The 22,159-nt window shown below is 32.8% G+C and overlaps 1 protein-coding gene across 1 annotated transcript; it reads right to left on the reverse strand.

Annotated features, from left to right (window-relative positions):
• Positions 1–693: 693 nt before the first annotated feature.
• Positions 694–17,470, reverse strand: LOC124354739. The gene is made up of 3 exons (XM_046805407.1): positions 17,179–17,470; positions 12,931–13,129; positions 694–2,693 (listed from the first exon to the last, which is right to left on the reverse strand). The coding sequence occupies exons 2-3, from the start codon at positions 13,108–13,110 to the stop codon at positions 1,821–1,823; spliced, it is 1,053 nt and encodes a 350-aa protein (XP_046661363.1). The 5' UTR covers positions 13,111–13,129; positions 17,179–17,470; the 3' UTR covers positions 694–1,820.
• Positions 17,471–22,159: the final 4,689 nt, after the last annotated feature.

Raw genomic sequence — 22,159 nt, forward strand, 5'->3', positions numbered from 1 at the left:
ATTTGTTAGGTTGGATTACATGTTTTCATATACATAGTACTACAAAATAATGTTTTTCGCTATCGGTAATTTGCGTCGTCCGGGAATATTCACAGCCAACTCGTGACAATGCATGAACATAAACAATACTAACTGTAATATACAAAATACCATTTTTTACGCAGATGATTTTCAGCTAGATTATCTATTTATTACAATTTACGCATCATCGTCACACTCTTTTCCGGGGCCCGAAATTAAAGAATAGTCCACACTTCACAGTTTTCATAGCTGGTGGCAGCCCAAGTTACAATACCACGAAAGCATCACAAAGTTATTTCCTACGAAGTTACCGCGATTCATTTCCAGCAGCAAAATTTCCACAATTGTTCCCAGGATACGAGCATAATTAATTAATGTAACAAATTACAGGTTCTTATATATTTAGTTTGCCTTAAAATTAAATAAGAACAGAATCACGCCATCACAATTACACAGTAAATCAGTACCCGAAAAGCTGTGATTCACAGTCACATCGTGTTATTTAAAATTGTAGACATGGACTATAAAACGCGTAATGCTCGTCAAACACGTAACGATTGCTTGGACGATTTAGTTTGAACAGTTCGAATTGTCTGACCGATCGCCACGTGTGGAGGTAATTTTTTTTTTTTTTTAACATAACTATTTGATATCGATTTTCCACTATCCGTCACGGTTGTCCATCCAGTGCCACTGTGACGATGAAAACTGATGTGTGCGGAGAATTCGACCGGCTGGCCGTTTGCAAACTGGTGGCAATATTATAGTTCAGTTGTAACAATGATATCAAAATATATTCTCTCTTTGTTTTAACTTGTAATTCATGACTAGTAGGTGCATTTTCATATAATAACACTGCATGACTCTCAACCCAAACGAAACATTATCTTCTATACAGAATGCCTCTTTTGTATGCATCATATAAATACTGTAAATCTCTCTGGTTAACTGCATTAAAGCAATCACTTCTACAATCATCAAATTCTGAATACTAATTATTGTTCCAATAAATTACCTATCTATATTCCTTCAACAAAGATTTTGTGAGCTAGTAATGATTATTGGGAAAATGTCTTTAACTATATTAATACCTAATTAATCTGGGCTAAGTATCAAACTTAAAATAATCTTTAACTTAGTGATGCTTTTATTTATGTATTTTGAAAGCTGAGTTTATTGGTAGGTTTAATTTCATTGGCAGAAACAGTAAACTATACAAAGGTGTCGCACAAACAAAATACTATACATTATAATTCAAATAACAGTTTTTCAAAACCATATTAGCCAATACAAGCCCTTATAGGACCTACAATTTTTAAAATTAAAAACTAAGACATGCAATGTGACTTAAAATTACACAATTAAATGGGCAATCGGTGGTTGGAACACTATAGAATTGGTATTTCATCAACATTATTCTTAGCATTTTCAACGTATGATGCCATTTACTGTGGGGGTACACTACAGGTTATACATTGCAATATGACTGAATTCAACAATAGGTCTTTCAATCCATCTTCCAGTTTGAATTCATCTTTAAACATCAATTTTCTAAATGACTCAGTTATGGGCCGTCAAGATCAAAATATTTCTGAGCATATGTGTGATCATTATTTCATATGCAGAAACAGTATCCATACAACAGTGTTTCACAACAAAAACACGCTAAACAAATTAAAATAACAGAATTTCACGTAAAGCAATAGCTAAGCCCTAAACTTTTTAAAATTAAAAACTAAGACATGAAATGTAATATTAAGTTATACAATTAATTAAATGGGCAATTGGTGGTTGGAACACTATACAAATGGTATTACATCAATATTATTCTTAGCATTTTCAAGATATGATGCCATTTCTTGGGGGGGTACACCACATATTATACATTGCAATATGGCTGTATTCAACAATAGGTCTTTCAATCCATCTTCCAGTTTAAATTCATCTGTTAACCCTACATTTTCTGAATTACTCTGTAGGGGACTGCCAGGATCAAAATATTTCTGAGCATATGTGTGATCATTATGAATCGATATCATGGGATCAAAAGGAAGGAAGTTCTGGGTACTGGTATTATTGGCTTTTAAATACGAGTTAGAGTTTGAAAGATATGTATTTTCTGAAATGTACCCATCTCTAGAGTGGCTAGTGCTGGTAATTGTTTTATAATCTTCTTCATACTCTTGAATGACCAAAGCTCCATTCTGTTCTTCACTAAATGGTATTATGTTGATATAGTGTTGTGGTAACAAGTTCTCATTCAGGTGAAGAGTGATTTGAGTCTCATCATTTCCATTAACTATTATCGGCTCTTGTGTCAAATATGGAGAGAGGTCTATAAAACTTGCAGTCTGTCCTCCCAACTCCCAGCAATCTTCAGGAATTTCTTGACTCTTCACAGAGTTCTCAGCTTTCAGTGCCAAAGCACACTTGCAAAAGGACATTACTTGATCAAATGATTTAGCAATACTGCCTTTTAAAATCATATGATCATCAATTGGTTCAGGTAGAGGGTATGAAATATTTGGTGACCATCTTTTTCCAATTTTTTTCATTTCTTCTACTAAGTCAACCTTGTTATGAATTGCCCCAACAGTTCTGTATTTTCGAGCAGCCGATCTTGTCATAACTGAAGTCAACTCAAACTCGGACTGCGTTGACATTTGATCCTCCTAGAAACACAAATATTGTTTAATAGTTACCAGTGCTTAATTTGTACAATTAGAGGTGGCAGAACTGTAACATCCTAGGAGTTTGGGGGTTTTGTAATACCCTTCAGAAAAAAGGGGAGTCTAGGGGTCCTCCAGAGGAAAAACTTGAAATTATGAAATCATAAAATAGCATTTTTGCATATTGAGGTGCTGTAGAAAGTTTCATGTGCAAACCAAATATGCTTATATTTCAGAGACAGGTACTAGTATGCTGTTCCTATGTGATCAGCCTCAAACGGAACTATAACAATTACCATTTAATTTTTTCATTTAATATGTTTAATATTTGAAAAACTTCTGTGCATATTTCTGATTTGTCGGAAATCAGTCATAAACATTTCAATTATCTCTGACATTTAATTGTATGCTATGTTGTTTTTCTTTTGTAGAAATGTCATACTAGTAATAGTTGAATCTAATTAATTACATTACGTCTGTAAGTTCTTTGGTACACATAGTACTACAAAAATGTTTTTTAGCCATTCGTAATTTGTGTATTGCCAATCAGCTGTCGTCATCCACAAATGTATGCAGCGATGCACGAAAATGAATATAAAAAAATTAACTGTAAACAAAGAATAATAACACGGTTTAGCTATCAGTAATTTGTGTATGACCAATCAGCTGTGGTCCACAAATAGACATGGCAGACTCGCAGTGATGTACCAACCAATATAGACAAAACCAACTGCAAATAAAATATTATTTACAAAAATTCAATAATATGTTTAGTATGTAATATATCTATAGTTTTTTTAGACACAAAGTAAAAAAAAAAAAACACATTTTAGCATTCTGTAATTTGCATACTTCTGATCAGATTTCAAATGCGAATAAAGGTGCTTGGCTAAACGAATATAAACATAGAAATTGGTTTTATCATGGAAATAACCAACACACAAATAAGAGATTGGCTTTGTTTGCATAATGATAACGCACTCAAGGATAGTGAAAATAACTTAATGGACGATATATCGTTGGCCTAATTGTAAAAACCTCATAACTCCCAAATATGGCGATTTTTGGGTTTATTATTTCGTTAGGTTGCTATTGGTGATTTCTACACACCTAGGTAAGTTTTTAAAGACAATTAAAGACAATTATTATTAAAGACAATTAAAGACATTTATTTATCTTTCGGCAAGTCACATAACAAGCAATAGACATCGTCAATACTAGAAACTATTAGTTGACTAATTTGTCACAATAGTGTTTTTAAAAACAATCCTATTAAGCAATAGTACTCACTAGCCTATACACAATCTAGACTAAGTGTTAAAATTAAATTTAAAATATTCTTCTAGGTTGTATAGTGGATTATTTACAAGCCATTCATGTAATCTCTCTGAAAATTTACGATGGTTTAAATTTTTCCAAGAAACTGGTAAACTTATTGAAAAGCCTTATTCCCATGTTTTTATGGTAATTCATTGATTTTGAAAGTCTTAATCTAGGCAGCTCAATTCTTTCTTGGTTTCGTGTATTATGAGAGTGTATGGCATTTCTTTGTGTATAAAGATGCAGATTTTTCTTTATTACCATTAATACATCAAAATATATACAAATTTACAACAGTTAAAATGTTTAATTGCCTAAAAAAGAGGTCGACAGTGATCACGCGGATTAGAGCCAGTTTTGATTCGTATAGCTTTTTTTTGTACAATAAGAACCTTTTGAATGCCTATTCCATTACCCCACACAATTAAACAATATCTTATAATACTTTCAAAAAATGAAAAATAGGCCATTCTTAAATATCTTGGAGACACTTTATTTTTTAAGGTTTGCAAGTAAATAAATCACTCTAGACAATCTCTTACAGATATAGGCTATATGAGTTTTCCATGACAGATTAGAATCAATATTTTACACCTAAAAGCTTCACTGTACTTAATGAATCTAAGAGATCTTCTGTTTTTAAGGTTACCAACAGATGCTGTGTTTTTTCTTTATTTAGGAATAGTCCCATTAGTTTCAAACCAATGAGTTGCCTCTAACAATGTGTTTTCTGAAATTATTTTTAGCTGATCCACATCATTATGATAAGATAACAATGTTGTATCATCTGCATATATTGTAGAGTAACAGGACAAATTATTGCTTAGGTCATTAATTAAAACTAGAAAGAGTATAGGCCCTAAAACAGACCCCTGAGGTACTCCCAACTTAAATTCTAAAACTTCAGACAAACTGCCATTTGTGGTCGACCAATTGCTTACGCTCTGAAAGATATGACTTCAAAATTTCCTAAATCTTTGCCATAGAAACCGTAACATTCCAACTTACTCAATAAAATTACATGGTTGACTGTGTCAAATGCTTTACTCAGGTCACATAAGGTGACCTGGGCAGCATTTTTACTCTCTAAGGTCAGTAAAAGTAAAAGTTGATTAATTAAGCCATCAATGGCATGTGTAGTTGATCTACCAGGACGATAACCATACTGACTATCATTAAACAAACCAGAAGACTCAAAATATTAAGTCTCTTAACTCCCAAAAATACTGTGAATATAGAAAAAGGGGAATTTTCAAACCTCGTATCTTTTAATAGGGAATTTTGTTTTTTGCAAACCTGCTAACTCCATGTGCTTGTGTGTAAACCATAGGCTTGCTCAGAGTGCCGTGTCAGTGCTGTTAGTTTGTTTATATTTCTGGTGTAAAAACGTATTGTCTTGACCTTTGGAACCTACTAAAGGAAGTACTGTAAGTAGAACTTTATGAATATTATGACGCTATATTACAATCATAGTTATTAAGTACTTCATTTAAATTAAAAATGTTTAAGGTGGAGTTACAATGTTTTACCACTTCAGCATTTTGTGGTTATGAAATGCAATTTCGGAGTTACCAGTTTATAGTTATTAATTATTTTTCTTGTAATTGTTAGTGTATTACAGGTTGTAGAAGGCATTAAACATAACTCTAAATAGATAATTTAACCCGTCTTGCCCTTAAGTTGTTATAAACCAATAAAGTTACTAATAAAATCAGGAGTTACGTGTTTTGTTAGTATCTGATTCCTGGAGTTACGTGTTTTTGCAAATAATCACACTGTTGGAGTTACAAGATTTTTTTATAAGAATCCGTTTAGAGACAGATACTTGTTGTGGAGTTACAGGACAAGGAACACAATCGTTATTTCAAATGCCAGAAAACCTGATTGAAACATTTTGTTCCAGGTGGCCTCACGAGGTAAACTTATATTAGATATTTTAAAAAAAAAGGCAGAAAAAATCAACACAAAATGAAGATCCCTCAAATGGCTGTCAAAAGCCATCAGAATCAACATCAAGCACTAAACATGAATATGCAAAAAATGAGGTTATTCCTCCGGAAATTGAATGCCAAGTTAAAAATACTTTGATTGACGAAACATTGGACATAGAATGTCAAGAAGAGAATACCTTGTTTGATGAGGCATTGGTCAATGAATGCCAAGCTGAAACAACTTTTATTGACGAGTCATTGGAAATTGAATATCAAGTGGAAAATAATCTTTTGAACGATGCATTATCCAGCCAGTTTCTTATATTGCAATCAGATGGTTCTCTTTTACAAGTAGAAGATAACAGAACAGAAACTGAGGATCTTCATAACATTTTAAGTGACTTTACCTTCAGTTCGAATGAAATATTAGATACAGCGCAAAGTTTATTTAATGGTAATGAAAGACCCATAGCACTGTTGGACAACATGATACTACAAATGAGGGAATTTTAACTATTCAGTTTGAGGGGTGAAGCTCATAATGACAATGGGATGATAGAAAATCTACTTGAAATTAATAGTGAAGTTGTGCCGAAAAGCATAGTACCTCAGGAAACAAATAATATGACAGATGATACTCATGATAATGAGATGATAGACAATTTAGTTGAAAACTAATCAAGACGTTCTGCATCAAAGCATAATACTTCAAGAAATAAATGAACATCAGCAACCTGGTGAAGCTAATTCTAATGATGCCAATGAAAGTGACGTAAGACCCATGTTAAACGACAGTCAACGTAGCAGGAGAAAAAGGCACATGGTGAAAGAGGATGATTGGGAGTATAAAAAGGCAAAGTTGTTGAGGGAAAAAGGAAAACAGTACAAAGGGAGAAAGTTAGTAAATGGAAAAAATAAATTTGTCGTAACTAAGCCACCAAGAGAAATAAAAGATGTCAGATGCAAATGTAAAAGTGCAAAATTTTACTGCAAATCCTTAACAGACAATCAGAAGAAAGAACATTTTTAATGAGTTTCTGGGAATTATCCTGGGAATCTAAAAAATGTTATGTCCAAAGGGTTAACTTAAGTACGTTTGGACTGGGAGGGCAAGAGACAGAAAAGAGGAAGATAAATCAAGAAGAAAATTCTCTCATGAGTTTTATTTCACTGTAGATAACAAAAAACAGCGAGTTTGCAGGAGCACCTTTTTGGCTACGATAAATATCGGAGAATGGAACCTTACTTAACTGGATTAAAGAAAAAAGTAAAAGTGATCATACCAGTGTTGAGAGCAATGAAGATGATATTGGTAATGAAGAAAATGGCGTCTCTAGCTCCAGACCTAAAAGTAGATCAATTCAAACCAATGGTAAATCAAAACGAGAAGAGCTTACCAAAAGGCATAACGCAATGAAAGAGTTTTGTGAATCACTACCACAGGTAGAGAGCCATTATTGTAGGGCATCATCTAAGAAACTTTACTTGGAACCCATGTGGTCATCAAAAGCTAAATTGGTATGAATTCTATTGCCAGGATTGGTGTAAAGGAAAGGGAATGATTCCACTATCCAGTTGCTCGTTTCATAAAATGTTCGAAGAATTAAACTTAGGTTTATATAGGCCCAAAAAAGATCAGTGTGATCAATGTATAGCCTACAAACACAACAGGATTGACAAAGAAGCATTTGATGAACACATTAATAAAAAAGAAGAAGCAAGAAAGTCGAAGGAAAATGATAAAGAAAATGAAGAGCACGTATACACAACTGACCTGCAGTCATTGCTGCTTAGTCCGAGGTCTAATGCATCAGCTTTATATTACCGTTGTAAATTAGCTGTTCACAATATGAACAGTGTTTGACCTAAAGACAAAAGATGGCTATTGTTACCTATGGAACGATGTGTGAAGGCCAGCTTACAGCCAATGAATTTGCGACTATTTTAAGGGATTTTATCGTTTCACAACTTCCTTTAAGAAATGAGAGCAAAAAAGTTAGTATTTACAGCGATGGGTTGTAATTACCAAAATAGATGTGCTACTTTAGCAAATGCCTTAATGCACTTAGCTAAAAGGCATCAGATTATCATTGAACAAAAGTATTTAGAGAGAGGACATACTCAATGGAATGCGCGATTCCATGCATTCCATTATAGAGATATGTCTGAAAAACAAAGACATAAACATTCCTGCTGAATATGCTGCAATTTGCAAGAAGGCTAGGAAGAACCCTCAACCTTACCATGTAAAATACCTGGAACACACGTTTTTTAAAGATTTCAATAAAGCAATGCCAGTTAAATCTATTAGGCCAGGAGTTGGTGTAGGTCAACCAAAAGTCATAGAATATACGCTGCCTTTTATTTACTGAAGATGGTAAAATATCCTATAAAATTAACTACGAGGATGACTACAAGCTGCTTCCAATTTTCGACCCGAAGAATAAAAAAGAAACAACGGGAAAATCTCAGCAATATGACTACCTCTGTGAGACCAACGAGAAAAAAATCCTCTACCAAACAATCTAAACCGAAGGAGAAATCTAACTTCAATTCTGGTGTCGAAGAATTATTTTATTTACTTGGCAAGTTTGACTTTCCTCAGTTGTACTCTGCTAGATTAAAAATTCCAAGGTCCAAGTTCAACCATCTGCAGGAGTTAAAGATGATCCTACCCAGTGACTACCATGCATTTTATGACAATTTGCCCACATTACTAATACGATACATAATGTAAAATAAATTTCTTGTTCTTAAATGAGTTTTAATTTTTTAACCTTGTAATTATAGTTAGTGTTTAGTTTGTTATACACTATATCACTAGCAAAGTAAATATGTTTTTTTAAACTTGTCCATTTAACTCCACAATATCTAGGGAAATGAATAATGAGCAAAATGGAGGACACGTAAACTCCTTGTTGTGAAAACATGTAACTCCAATAGTATTTTAGTACAAACCTCGTAACTCCCAGTACATCAATACACACAAATATTTATTGGTAAAATCGTTTTAATAATTTCTATTACTTCACAACATGATCTAAAATACTAGGTTTTAAAACAAAAAAACAAAATCAACTAAATAAAATCACTTTTTTTGCTCTCCTGTAAAATTTGGTATTTGGCAGTTACGAGGTTTTACAATTAGGCCAACGATATATAAAAAATAACAAAAATTTGAAATGCACTAAAAATAACATTTTTACATAATACATAAAAGGAAGATATTTTCGCACCTAACTGATTGTAGAACACAGTATCATACTTAAAGTACACAGAAATGGCTGCTCACATCAAAATGATGTGTATTCCAGTTGCAAAATATTTTTTAAATAAGAACCCATTTATGTCCCATTCTGATGTTTTACATATATGTAAGTTATAGAGTTTACAAATTTAAAAGAATTTAAGGATATATTTTATTTACAAAGGTAATACCAATCTATAAGAAAGGAAAAAAAGTCTGATCCATCAAGTTACAGACCAATATCATTAATCCCCGTAATAAGTAAAGTTTTTGAGGCATGTATTAAAGATCAATTATATAATTTTTTTGTTAATAATAATTTGCTTTGTGTTGAACAGTTTGGTTTTTATACCAGGTTTGAATACAATTAAGGCCGTTGAATGTGTTATTAATTATATTTTGAACGGTTTTGAAGATAAAATATTGACATGTGCTACTCTGATTGACCTGACCAAAGCTTTTGATTGTGTCTCTCATGAAATATTATTGGAAAAATTGCAATGTTATGGTTTGGGGGGTGTGGAACTTGGCTTAATGACATCCTACTTGTGTAACAGGAAACAAATGGTATATCAAAATAATGATGGATCTAATTTTCAATTAATTAAATCTGGTGTTCCCCAGGGATCTGTATTGGGACCATTCCTATTTTTAATAGCAATAAATGATTTCCCAGGTAATATACCATGCAAATCGGTATTATATGCAGATGATACTACTTTAGTTTGGAGTGGAAAAGACATGAGAAAATTGCAAATAGATCAGAATGTATCAATGAATATTGCAGAGAGCTGGTTTAAAACAAATCATTTAAATATAAATAAAAAAAAGACAGAATCAATTATTTTTTCACTAACTAAATTAACTGAAGCAGAGTCTATTAAACTACTTGGCCTATACTTAGACAGCAGTTTGAAATGGGATGTACATATAAAATACCTTTGCAAAAAGCTATCTAAAATCATTTATTTACTAAGAAAACTTAAACTGTGTGTTAGTAGTGATATGTTGATCAATGCGTATTATGCCTTTTTTTCACTCTCAGATTGTATATGGCGTTACTTTATGGGGAAATAGTACTTATATGGAACAAGTTTTTAGATGGCAAAAATATGCTATACGGACCATAAAAGGACTGGACAATCGTGAATCTTGTTTTCCCATTTTCAAAGAATTAAAAATAATGACACTCCCATGTTTATATATATATTTCTGTCTAATAAACGTAAAAGAAAATTTGCATAAATATAAAATTAGATCTGATATACATAACTATAACACAAGAAATAACTATGCCCTAGATTTACTACCTGCTAGACTTACAAAAACAAATAACAGCATATTTTTGCATGAAAAATCGATTATTTAACAAATTGCCTCAATCCGCTCACACTGTCTCTGTTAATAAATTCAAATATTGCTTGAGAAAAGTGGTTAAAGGAACAAGTTTTCTACAAGGTTGATGACTATCTAGCTACTGATTATGGTAAATTTAAGGACATCTTTTACTAATTTTTTAATCAAAGCTAAATTCAGATTAGATAGTTAAATGTATGTATTTTAATGAATTTTGATGTAATGTATATAGTCTATTCACTGTTCATTGTTTTAAATTTTATTAGTTTATGTTTTTTGTGTTTTTAACTGTTGTCTAATTATTTATTCATAAATGTATGTCTTTTAGTCTATTAATAATTTACGTTTTTATTGTTGAAGCTATTACAGTGTAGTTTATATAGTGTTATAACTATTTATAATGTTTTATATTTGTTTTAATTTTCACTTAAATATAGTGGTTATATAGTATGTCTTTTAATCTATTGATAATCTATGTTTTTAATGTTAAAAACTATTACAGTGTACTGTATATAGTGTTGTAGCTATTTATTATGTTATTCTACATTTATTTTTCTATATTTATTTAAACCTTCATTTAAATATAGTAGTTACCAACAACTCAACAAGCAATAAAAAGTAAAATTATGTTGTATTGATATTGACGAAATCTATTGCATCACTGTATGATTAATGATGAATAAAATCTTGAATCTTGAATCTATGTTATTCAAAAACTGTTTTTTTTTTTTTGGAGGATTTAAATAAATTCAAAATAAACAAAATAGTCAAGTGATATATCAAATGGAAAAGAATGCAGCAAACTCGAGCTTTTAAGCTTTTATACTTTTTTTAGCTACATTGTTTAGAAAATAATGAGACATGATAAAAAAAAGCTAGCTTTTGTAGATATTTAAAAGCCTATTACTCAAAAACAAAAAGGCAGAGTAATGTAAAATTTTTAATTTTAACTAGTATAGTAACTATATTGGTAGGTTCAATTTCCATACAAAACAAATCTGAGAGATCAAGGTCCAGACCATTGGTTGATTTGACATAGAATGACCAATATATAACGTATTCCTGAGATCCGAGACTATTTTTAAGTAAACATACATTAATCAATGCTGAACTTTACTTAAAAGTAGGCATAGAGTGGTAATAATTAATAATAGTATAGGCCGAGAGATTCCTTGTGGTCCTCGGCTCAACAATGAGAAGTAGCGTACTACTCATGTGGAATGGAGGGGGAAGCCAGTCTGTAAGCCAGTTCCCCTCTGCCACCGCTCTCCCTCCTTGCCAGCCATGCATCTAGGAGACCACATGGAATCTCTCCCCCTGTAACAAGTAGTAGTAATGGGAAATTATCAAAAAGAAATAAAACACTAATGCATATTTCAAAAAAAAAAAAAAAAAAAAAAAAACATTGGACAATACTGTGATTAACAACAATAACAAACTACATCAGTGTTGTCAACCGATCTTACAATGTTGTAACAAAAATTTCATTCCACTTTACAGCTGGAAATAAATATTTCTCGAATATCAAGGTCGAAAGAGGTTCGCCAAAGCTTGATAACTACATTGACAAGTTAAAGCCATTAACAAGTTAACTGAAAACTATAATAAAGCCAATCGTTGAAGAATAGCCGATCATTCATTATATTGCAGGAGCGGTGAGATCTAGTGGAGAGGCTTAACAGTTTTGGCGCAGTGGGGCATCCAGACAAACAGGATGCTCTTTGACCCCAAAATCAAAATCAATATGGTTCTTCTTTGGAACATGAGGAACCTACAATTCAAGTTTCAAATCTCTACGACCATTCTATCAAGAATTATAAGAAAGATGGAAAGACGGACGAACAATAATGAAGAAGGCCTTATGAGGACCTTAGTAACAATGACAGTTTCCTTAATTCTGCTAACCTTTTAAAACATTAATACAGTAGTCAGTAAGGAATTTTAAAGAATTCATTTTGATATTGTTAATAAAAACTTGTATGGTTATATTTTGACAGGAGTAGGCAATCTCATACAGATTTTAAATAGATTAAACAACCACTATAATTCGGACCAAAAATTAATTGCTTTCAATAATTTTGTTAAATAAAGTGTTATATCACCTATGTGTATAGTGTATGTACTGTTTTATCTCTCATTTAACATATTTGTTTTAAAGGTAATAGTAAGACATGTTTAAATCACTGTGTTTTTCTTTCTGAATGTTAATCCAATAAAAAGTATAATTTATATCTGGATATTGCCTAACTGGAACATAATTGTAATTCACTCCATGGGATTTCTTCATATTTCTTCCAACTAGTCAAAATCAGATGTAATCAGTATTTGGGCAAGAAAATCAGAGACTGGTACACAAAAGAAGAAATAAAAGTAATGTATTCATTACCTTATTTTCTTTGTCATTCCCATAACCTTCATAGTTTGAATATCTCTTATAAGACTGAGATCTTCTGAATCCCATGACATAACTCTTGTTGAGAAGAATTTTCCGTCCAGACACAAGAGACTTATAAGGTTCCACCCTCTTTGAACGCCTATCTAAATAGGATCTATTTCCATCTGACATACTGATGTAGGTTTACAATCTGAAATTAAAATCACATATAAATCAACATATCTACATATACATATATAATTTCAATAAATATTGAATCATAAAAGTACTTGCTCTACTGGGACTCGAACCCGGATCTCTCACTTGCCAGGTGAAAGTGCTAACATTACACCACAGAGCCAGGGCCGCATTTACAAATTCGGCGCCCCTAGGCCTACAGACCAAAGAGCGCCCCCCCCCCCCCCAGAGGACTCTGATTACACTGACGTAGAAATGCAGTAAATTTCTTAATTACGTAATTTAGATGAAAGATAATTACAATAGTATATATATATGAGTGTTTAGAATAAATAAAAGCAATGAACCAATGAATGAGTCAACGTCGCACCCCGGACCTAGTTGACCTTGGCCACCCGCCCAGCTGAGCGCCAACACCACCCGCCGCCACAACTTTTTTCTTTTGTGTACTTTAAAATTTATGCGCCCCCTTAAATTTTGCGCCCTAGGCCTGGGCCTAGTGGGCCTATAGGGAAATGCGGCACTGCACAGAGCCCTTACTTTTTACGATTGAATTATTTTGTAATTGGCCGTTTCTTTCACATGTGTTTAAATAACTAAACTAACATATGATTGGAAGACCAAATACCTGTAAAAATGACTTTTTATTTATATTCATTAAATTTGTATAAGTGGCAATAGTCTAATTTAATTTCAATAAACATTGATCACTTATATATATATTGTGTACATCTTTCAGTGGACTGAAATACTTTTTTTGAGGGATCTAACTTGGCTTATGAAAAATTCTAACTATAATGGTTTTTTTTTTTATTAATAAGAAAAATTGTGATTTTTTGTGAGATAGTTTTGGATCAAGGAAAGCAAATGGAGAAACCATTTGCAATTGGTTCTCGTATTGTCGTGAAGTTTGCTTGGACTGAATCACTATGAGGTTTGTTATTGAAGGGCATGGATCATCAAAATACAAAAATAAAACATACAAATGATACATTTAGATCAAAAGCAAGACTAACAAACATTGCAACATCCAAATATGACATATTCTGTTTAACCATCTGACATGTGGCTTTGGTATAATCAGTGTATAACAATTGACTCATCAATATTCATGATTATCAAATCACCGATATTCATGATTATCTAATCACCGATATTCATGAGTAATGAATCCTCGATATAATTACTGAAACCAAATTACGTTATAGGTATTTTAAATTACAGTACCGTTGGCCTGTTTTTATTTAATAAAAAGTAATAATTTAATTATGAGTAAAAAAAAAAACTATATAAATTATAAATATTAATAAATGTAAATAATACAAAACATTTCCTGTGGAGTCGCCTGATGAGGAAACCTTCGGTTTCGAAAGGCCTCACACGAAAAATAAATAAATTGGAAATGTTATGTATTATTTACATTTTTATTAATATTTATAAGTTTTTCCAATTGCTCCAAGAGTCTTCAATTGAAAAAGCAGACATCCTCGCCAAAAAGGGAGCGGAATCCACAATGGTGGGGCCTGAGCCAGGTTGTGGGATAGCCTTCTCCAACATTAAAGCTCTGGTCAAAGATTGGGAAAAGAGGACAAGACACAATAATTGGAGTAGAGCCTCAGGATTAAGACTATTCAAATTGTTTATCTCTCCTTACGTTAAAGGGTGGACAGCTCTCCTAGACCAGAATAAGGAGGATATATGACTGATATTAGGAATGTTGACAGGACATGGCCCTCTAAGGACCTTATAAAGGTAGGCCTTAGTCAGAGTAACGAATGTAGACTCTGTGGAGAGGAGGAGGAGTCAGTGGAGCGCATTTGGTTAGATTGTCCTGCCATCGTAGAAACTCGAAAAAGATACCTGGGAGCATATCTCCTCAGCTCCAAGGACATTAGAGAACAGGAACACTTAAATCTGATTGGTTTTTGCAAAAGCCTCGGACTTTGAGGGCACAAAATTAAAGTAAGGGAGGTGCAAAGGTCCTTTTAGGACTAAGCGCGGGGACAAACTGTCCTTTTCCCTCAGGAAGGAAAAAAAAAGTCTTCAATATATAGATTATGTATATTTATTTATAAAATGTAACAAACAAAACAGTTAACATTTAGCTACTTATTTACTATTTTTAATGATAAACTGTCAGACACCTTATGACATAAATGGCATGTAAATCGCCATTGTAGTTACGGCCATTAGAGTAAGAAGGGATTTATAATGTAATAGCGTCAGTAACAGGGTTATTCAGTGGAAACCTATTATCAGGATAAAGTGTTACCATAATGTGTTAAATAACACCCTGTTATTTCAGTAACAACAGGGCTGAACGATTTGGCGTTCTCATGACGCCTTTCTAGAATTAGGTTACTCAGTAATTTGTAACAGCCTATATTGTGCAAGCAATGAGGCTAGGAATTATATAATTTAGATAGTAGATTTCGATTAAGTTATCATAAATATGTTACTAGTAGTACCAAAGTTAAAGATAACCTTTATATATGCTCATGATCTGAGCTCAAATTAGGGTACTATCTCGAGAGATTTTTTTTCTGTTTTTGCCAGAAGTATGGGGTGGCTTCGAAGCCCTCATTGGAAATGCCCCTGGCCATCAGTGCAGGATTTGGTTGCCCATATACATCTGGTGAAAATGAAAAACATCCTTCGAAATAGTTCCTAAATTTAAGCCACAGATACATAATTAAAAACAGCTGGCAATTATTAATTATGGATATTGATAGGTAAAATGTTTTTGTATTTGATAATTGATTCGATTGTCATGGTAATCGCTTATTATACTATAGCCCAGCCTGTAAACTATAAATCTGACATTCCGTACTATATAAGGACGTTGGTATTTCTAAGAATACTGTTGACATCTATACTGTATGGTTATTGGCTGTATGGTGAAAATGAAAAACATCCTTCGAAATAGTTCCTAAATTTAAGCCACAGATACATAATTAAAAACAGCTGGCAATTATTAATTATGAATATTGATAGGTAAAATGTTTTTGTATTTGATAATTGATTCGATTGTCATGGTGGTCGCTTATTATACTATAGCCCAGCCTGTAAACTATAAATCTGACATTCCGTACTATATAAGGACGTTGGTATTTCTAAGAATACTGTTGACATCTATACTGTATGGTTATTGGCACTGAAAGAGTTATTTATAAAAATGTAATGTTAAAAATGAAGGTTTGTAGCAACTAATATTCATTGCCAATTCAGATGTACCATTAAAAAAATATATTTGTCACACAGTAGTTCACATAACTGATATAAGTTAGGTATTCAACACATTAATCCTTTCTAAAACATACACTTAATAAAAACAGAACATAACACTAATAATTAAAACTGAACTACAGAATACAGGTCACAATAGGTCTGAATCAGATGACCAACAACCTACATTTGACCAGAGGCCAATTTAGTAAATGGCAATCATCATGGCAGAAACAAGAAGGCGGCAACAAATGAGAGAACAGGAGTGAGTTTTTTTCCCACAATCCTTCCATCGCCAAAAACAAACTTCAAAGAAAATGATCCAAACATCCTATTTTAGGATATACTCAAAATGATATTTCTAAATGGGTACATAAATATATACTAACTGTTACCTGCGGCCTCACGCATAATATTCAAAATCAAAGTCCTTACACTACTTAGTTAAAGCTTTCATGATGTAATACGATGGGAGCCCTATGAATTTTATCAAATGAAAGTAAGTATACATCTATTGTCTATTGTCTATTGTCATCAGAGAGATACTATTTAAGTGTTCATAGTAAAGAATATCAGAGTTTAATCTGACTCTTCATGTTTTGCTCTTGTAAGAGTATTTCAAGTTCATATTAATTATATTTCCTACATCTGTATTTACCTAATTTTATAGGCCTAGCCTAATAACAAAGAAGCAGAGTGGCATCAGGCTAACATAAAAGTAGCCTACCTTAATTTTACATTTACCAACTATAGCCTAGCTGAAATGTAGAAAAGTAATAGAACGGTTTTATCTAATCATATTTTTAAAATGTAACTAAGACTTAGTAGCTTACTTACTTGTCTTTTGAAATACACCAATTTAAAATACCAGTTTAAAACCTTGTTTTAAAATGCTGACAAAATTGATTGAACTAGTTAATAATAACAGAATATTTATGAAAGTGTTCAACAACTAACGTAGAGAATCCATCTACTATAAACACTCGCGGTAGTAGTTTTTTCAATAAATTCAAGTCAATTTCACCACTAGGCCTAATTAATATTTTGTTTGTAAACTAAGTATCGTTTAGTAGTCACTGGGAAGTGAGACTGGTCAGCTAACATGAATTTGAAAATGAAAATACTGGAATAGTTTTTTTCTAGTTTGTCATTTTTGACCGACTAGTTAAAATAAAAACATGCAGCTGCAGAGTTCACTTTTTTGTAGTTGCATACACAATATTTAAACTTTTTAAATTTACGTTCTATGAATATATTAGTTATTTATAATTTAAAACAATTCAATATAATATTTAGTCAGACATTCAAAAACATATGCGCCCAACTATTTACCTGTTAGAAACACAGAAACACACAACCATTTTTTCCCAAACCCTAAATGCTTTATCCATCTTTTGTTGCAGTGTTACCAATGGCCTGTGCCGTTTTAACCAAAACAGAATACGCTCCGATGGCTAAAGACACAGGGAAGCAATTTGCAGTAGAATGGGAATACAACATTCTCGCAAGTTATTGCCAAGGTTGACAAATTGAAATGTTCCAGAAGACGTTAAACCTATAAAGGCTAACTTACACGACTTAAAGGTTGAAATCGTAGGTCTTGAGCCTCGAGTTGAGGATATAGAAGAGTTGTTGCACTTAAGGGCGAGATGGTTCCTAACTGTCAGGTGCTGGACAGAATCCAGACTTAAAAAAAGAACAATCACTGCTGAAGGCATCCAACTATAAAACTATGGAAACAACTTGAAGAAACAAGTAAACGTTCTAAGAGAGCTTGAAAATAGTGGTGGAACGCAATTCGCGTATTTTTAAATCGCAGTTATCGCTAACTGTTACTGAACGAAAGTAGCAGATAAGAAATCGCGATCGTACAGCAAGATTTTGCTCTTGAGTATGAATTCTTCTGAGTACAGATATGCTGTATTGAACTCTACCAATGAACACCTCAAAATTCCACTAGAAACCATCGTTCATGGCATTGAGTGGGCCAACAGTTGGGTGATGCCTAAATCGAGGGCATGACCACTGTGTTTTGACGGGCTACAACAAACGTTGAGAGTTAATTTCATGACTTTCACTGTGTTGTTCTAGCTTGTAGTAAAATGTAACTGTTACTGTAATTATGTATATGTTGTAGCATTATTACAGTAATTAACATTATTAACATAACTTTCCATACATCCTCATTTTGTTATATGTGTAATAATTATTTTGATGACTGCTTAGTAAATATTTTATGTTCTTTATTCATTTGTCTTAGGTACTAAGTTCGTTTGGAACAAACTTTAAAAGTAAAGGATTCGATATTTGCTAATTGGTTGCTTGAATCAAGATCCGCTGCAAAATGAAATCTCCACTATGCGCCAAAATTGTGGATACAAAAGAAATCCAAAAGCTCGAATATTCAGTCTTATTCAACTCCATCGCATGCAGGCTGAACTAATAGTATCTCCAACAGGTAAAAACATTAATGTCGCAGTCAAACAAATATACCGTACGATACTACTGTATGAATACATTTAAGAAAAAGAATTTATTGATCATTAATCTTCAAACATTTCATTAAAAAACATATGGGTACGGTGATACACATCGTTTGTATACACATACTCTCTTTGTCTAAAAGTATAATGTGTGATGCTTTCATAAAATAAATATTATTTGTATTGATAAAAACTGCGAGACAAATGTGGATGAATTATTAAAAGCGACGCCCCTGAAAACACGAGTACCTCCTGCAAGTCTCCATGAACTTTCAGTGGGACACATGAGGATATTGGCTTTATAATCTCTTCAGACAGTGAATATAGACACGATGAAGGCTTAAATTTGGCATCGCCAACTCATGCTTTGGAAGGATTTGCTGTTAGGTTTGTGTTTTAACACTACAACACGGGTCATGTACGGACTTTAGAGACGATGGAAGTAGTAGCGGTGTGTGTCCACCGCAGTCATATGACTAAGACACATCTCTAGCTATATTATAAGTTAACACCTGCACTGTGACATGCGTTATGTACCTACTTTAGGACAGCGGGAATAGTAGTGATGTGCGTCTACTGAAGTCATTGTGTCAAACAACCCTATTACTTTATTTTGCCTTTTAACTGAAACATTGTCATAGGTATCTAACAAATAACTTTGATAAAATACTTTAAATATCTAAAATGTTAGTAGTTTATTTAATTTTTATTATTGGTTGTACGCAATAATTTTTCATCTCGGTATATTGTAGTGGTGGTAAAATTATTTGTGGTTATGGTTTAATTCATAAAAATGACGGTCGAATCCATTAGCACCGAATTCGTCAGAGCCGAGAAGTGAAACCGTCTGCCAAGACTGAAAATGACACGTTCCTAAAGCTCCGAATGATTCGAGGTTGACGGACAGGAGTGCAAATTATTAAGTCTCCTGGACGATTCTAGTTTTTGGCACTAATGGAATCCAGGAGGTTTCGGAGTTCGCGGAATGTCGTAATATTCGGTCCTGACAGACTCATGTGTTCTTTAGAGTCGAAAATTAAAGATTCCTATAGAGCCGACTTAATTCGGAACTCACGGACTTATGTAGGAACTCTTCGACGCTGACGGACAAATAGTAGAATTGATATGAGCTATAGAAAAGTGTAAAATAGTATATTCCATTGTCCAAAAAGTCAAATTCTTACCAGTCTACAAGGACCGAATCGACTCATTTTTTTTGTCAGTGATAATTAGTTTGTGTGTAACTTTAAAATTTGCACAGTTGCGATTAAATAAGGCTATATTTGATTTGTTTAAACTAATAAGCGAGCCTTCTTTCTTGGAATGTTCCAATCAATATTTATTTAAGCCTCCTTTTTTAACTATCCATGCTTAGTCTGAACGGCATTCCCGTTATGAAATTGGCTAAGGAGTAGCCTTTATTTTGAAACACTTTTTCAATATTTTACTGACCATCTAATAATTAAAAAACACCTAGAAATGTATACAGCGTGAAGAAAAGCTTATTGTTACTTTGGTAATAATTAATAATTCGCTTGATAAAATGCCTCCCTTCCCTAACTTCACCAATAAGTATTCTATCTCTATTTTAAGCAACTCTAAACAAACTTCAAGCAACTACGAAAAATTCATTTCTAACAACAAAATTCGGTGCACTGGCACAGCCAAATTCAACTGAACAATTGCAAGTTTGCCTATAAAACCAAATTTATTTGTTTCCTAATCGGGATCAGAAAAGCTTGTGCAAGCGTGCATTTGCGAGTGGCGACTATTGAAACCAGAACCTACATATCGACAACTGTTTTCAAAGCTTCCCTTTAAATTTTGTTTTACAGGCAAGCTTGCACAAGTGTGCGCCACCAGTTTATTTGCCCAAGCATGCTTTTAATGTATACGTACCCTTAATTTGACCACCAATGTCTGATATCATGAGTGTCATCATCCTCCGCATCCGGTCCCTCCGGCAGTGAATGTATAAAGCAACACATCTTAATTTTAATTTTCGCTTTATAGATATCCTGCCGACAAATAAACGGAGACAGGCAAAAGAGTAATTTTCCAGTACTGGAGTTATAGACTTTAGACAGTCCAGTATAGACTTTACTAACGTTCAACCAATAAATTAATTATAATATTACACAATTACGATTGATTGTTATAACAGTATTAATCGTAATCGAGAAGACAGGACAACTCGGTCGGCAGAAGACATGTATCCTGTTTTCCTGACTTATTAAAAGTCTAAACTATAGTAGTGTATGACTACAGTTTCAACTGTTTGACAAAGGTAGATGGTTATTGTTATTCTTCAATCCGCAGTTCAGGGCTATATAATATGGAAAATAATGACATTTACTGACAAAATTAGGAGACTGATTGCGGAAATTTTAGAAAATAAGTATCTTGGGAGCATCATAAATTCATACTGTATTAAGTATTGAAGCCTGTTCTAATTCAAGTACTCGTATATCATGTTTCAACTAACGTGAAACAATAATTTACAACATTTGTTACAAACAATATCTCGCAAACATTCTAATATTTGGATAGGTTATATTTTATATTTGAATATTGTCATTATATTTTTACAAATTGTAGAATATAAAGTTTATTTTGTAAATTTAATCTCTACTGTACTTATTCTACACAAGCTAATACTCGTTTCCTTGAATTGAAAAGATCAATAACCATCTAACCAGTTTAATTTTATTTCCAATCTGTTGTTCAATTTAGGTAATATATGAAGTATAGCTACGCAGATCTTTAAAAGCTTAATGCATAAGGCGCAGTATGGTGTAGTAGTCAGATTGTTATGTTGTGTATAGGAGTTTATTATATCAATAGGATATTTTGTATTTATTACATGGTCAGTAGAACAGTGGAAAGTGTTTCAAAATAATGGATACTCCTTATAAACCAATGTCATAACGGGAATGACGTTCAGACTAAAACATGGATAGTTAAAAAAGAGGTTTAAATAAATATTGATTACAACATTCCAAGAGAGAAGGCTCACTCATGTATTTACAAAAATCAAATATAACCTTATTTAATCGCAGCTATGCATATTTTGTTAAATTTAAACACAAACTAATTATTAATGGCAAAAAAATTGGTCCACGATATATAACGTACCACATTTAAACTACTACTAACACGTTATCTAGACGGCGACACAGCGATCTCGTTCAGTGTCGCAACTAACGTCCGGCTACCAACGTACATCGGTATATCATGAGTCAACACTGATCTTACACAAATGGCTGCATCAACGTAAGACCTAATGACTGATGATTTCGTATAAACGTGGGACAGTTAATATGTTGACATATGTA

The sequence above is a fragment of the Homalodisca vitripennis genome, chromosome 2 (genome assembly GCF_021130785.1).
Source record: "Homalodisca vitripennis isolate AUS2020 chromosome 2, UT_GWSS_2.1, whole genome shotgun sequence".
Classification (NCBI taxonomy): Eukaryota; Metazoa; Arthropoda; class Insecta; order Hemiptera; family Cicadellidae; genus Homalodisca; species Homalodisca vitripennis.

Excerpts from the sequence above, each read along its gene's own strand:
- LOC124354739 (XM_046805407.1), bottom strand. The coding sequence starts at position 13,110 with ATGTCAGATGGAAATAGATCCTATTTAGATAGGCGTTCAAAGAGGGTG. Across the intron at positions 2,694-12,930 it reads GGAATGACAAAGAAAATAAG|GAGGATCAAATGTCAACGCA; the intron begins GTAATGAATACA and ends TTGTGTTTCTAG.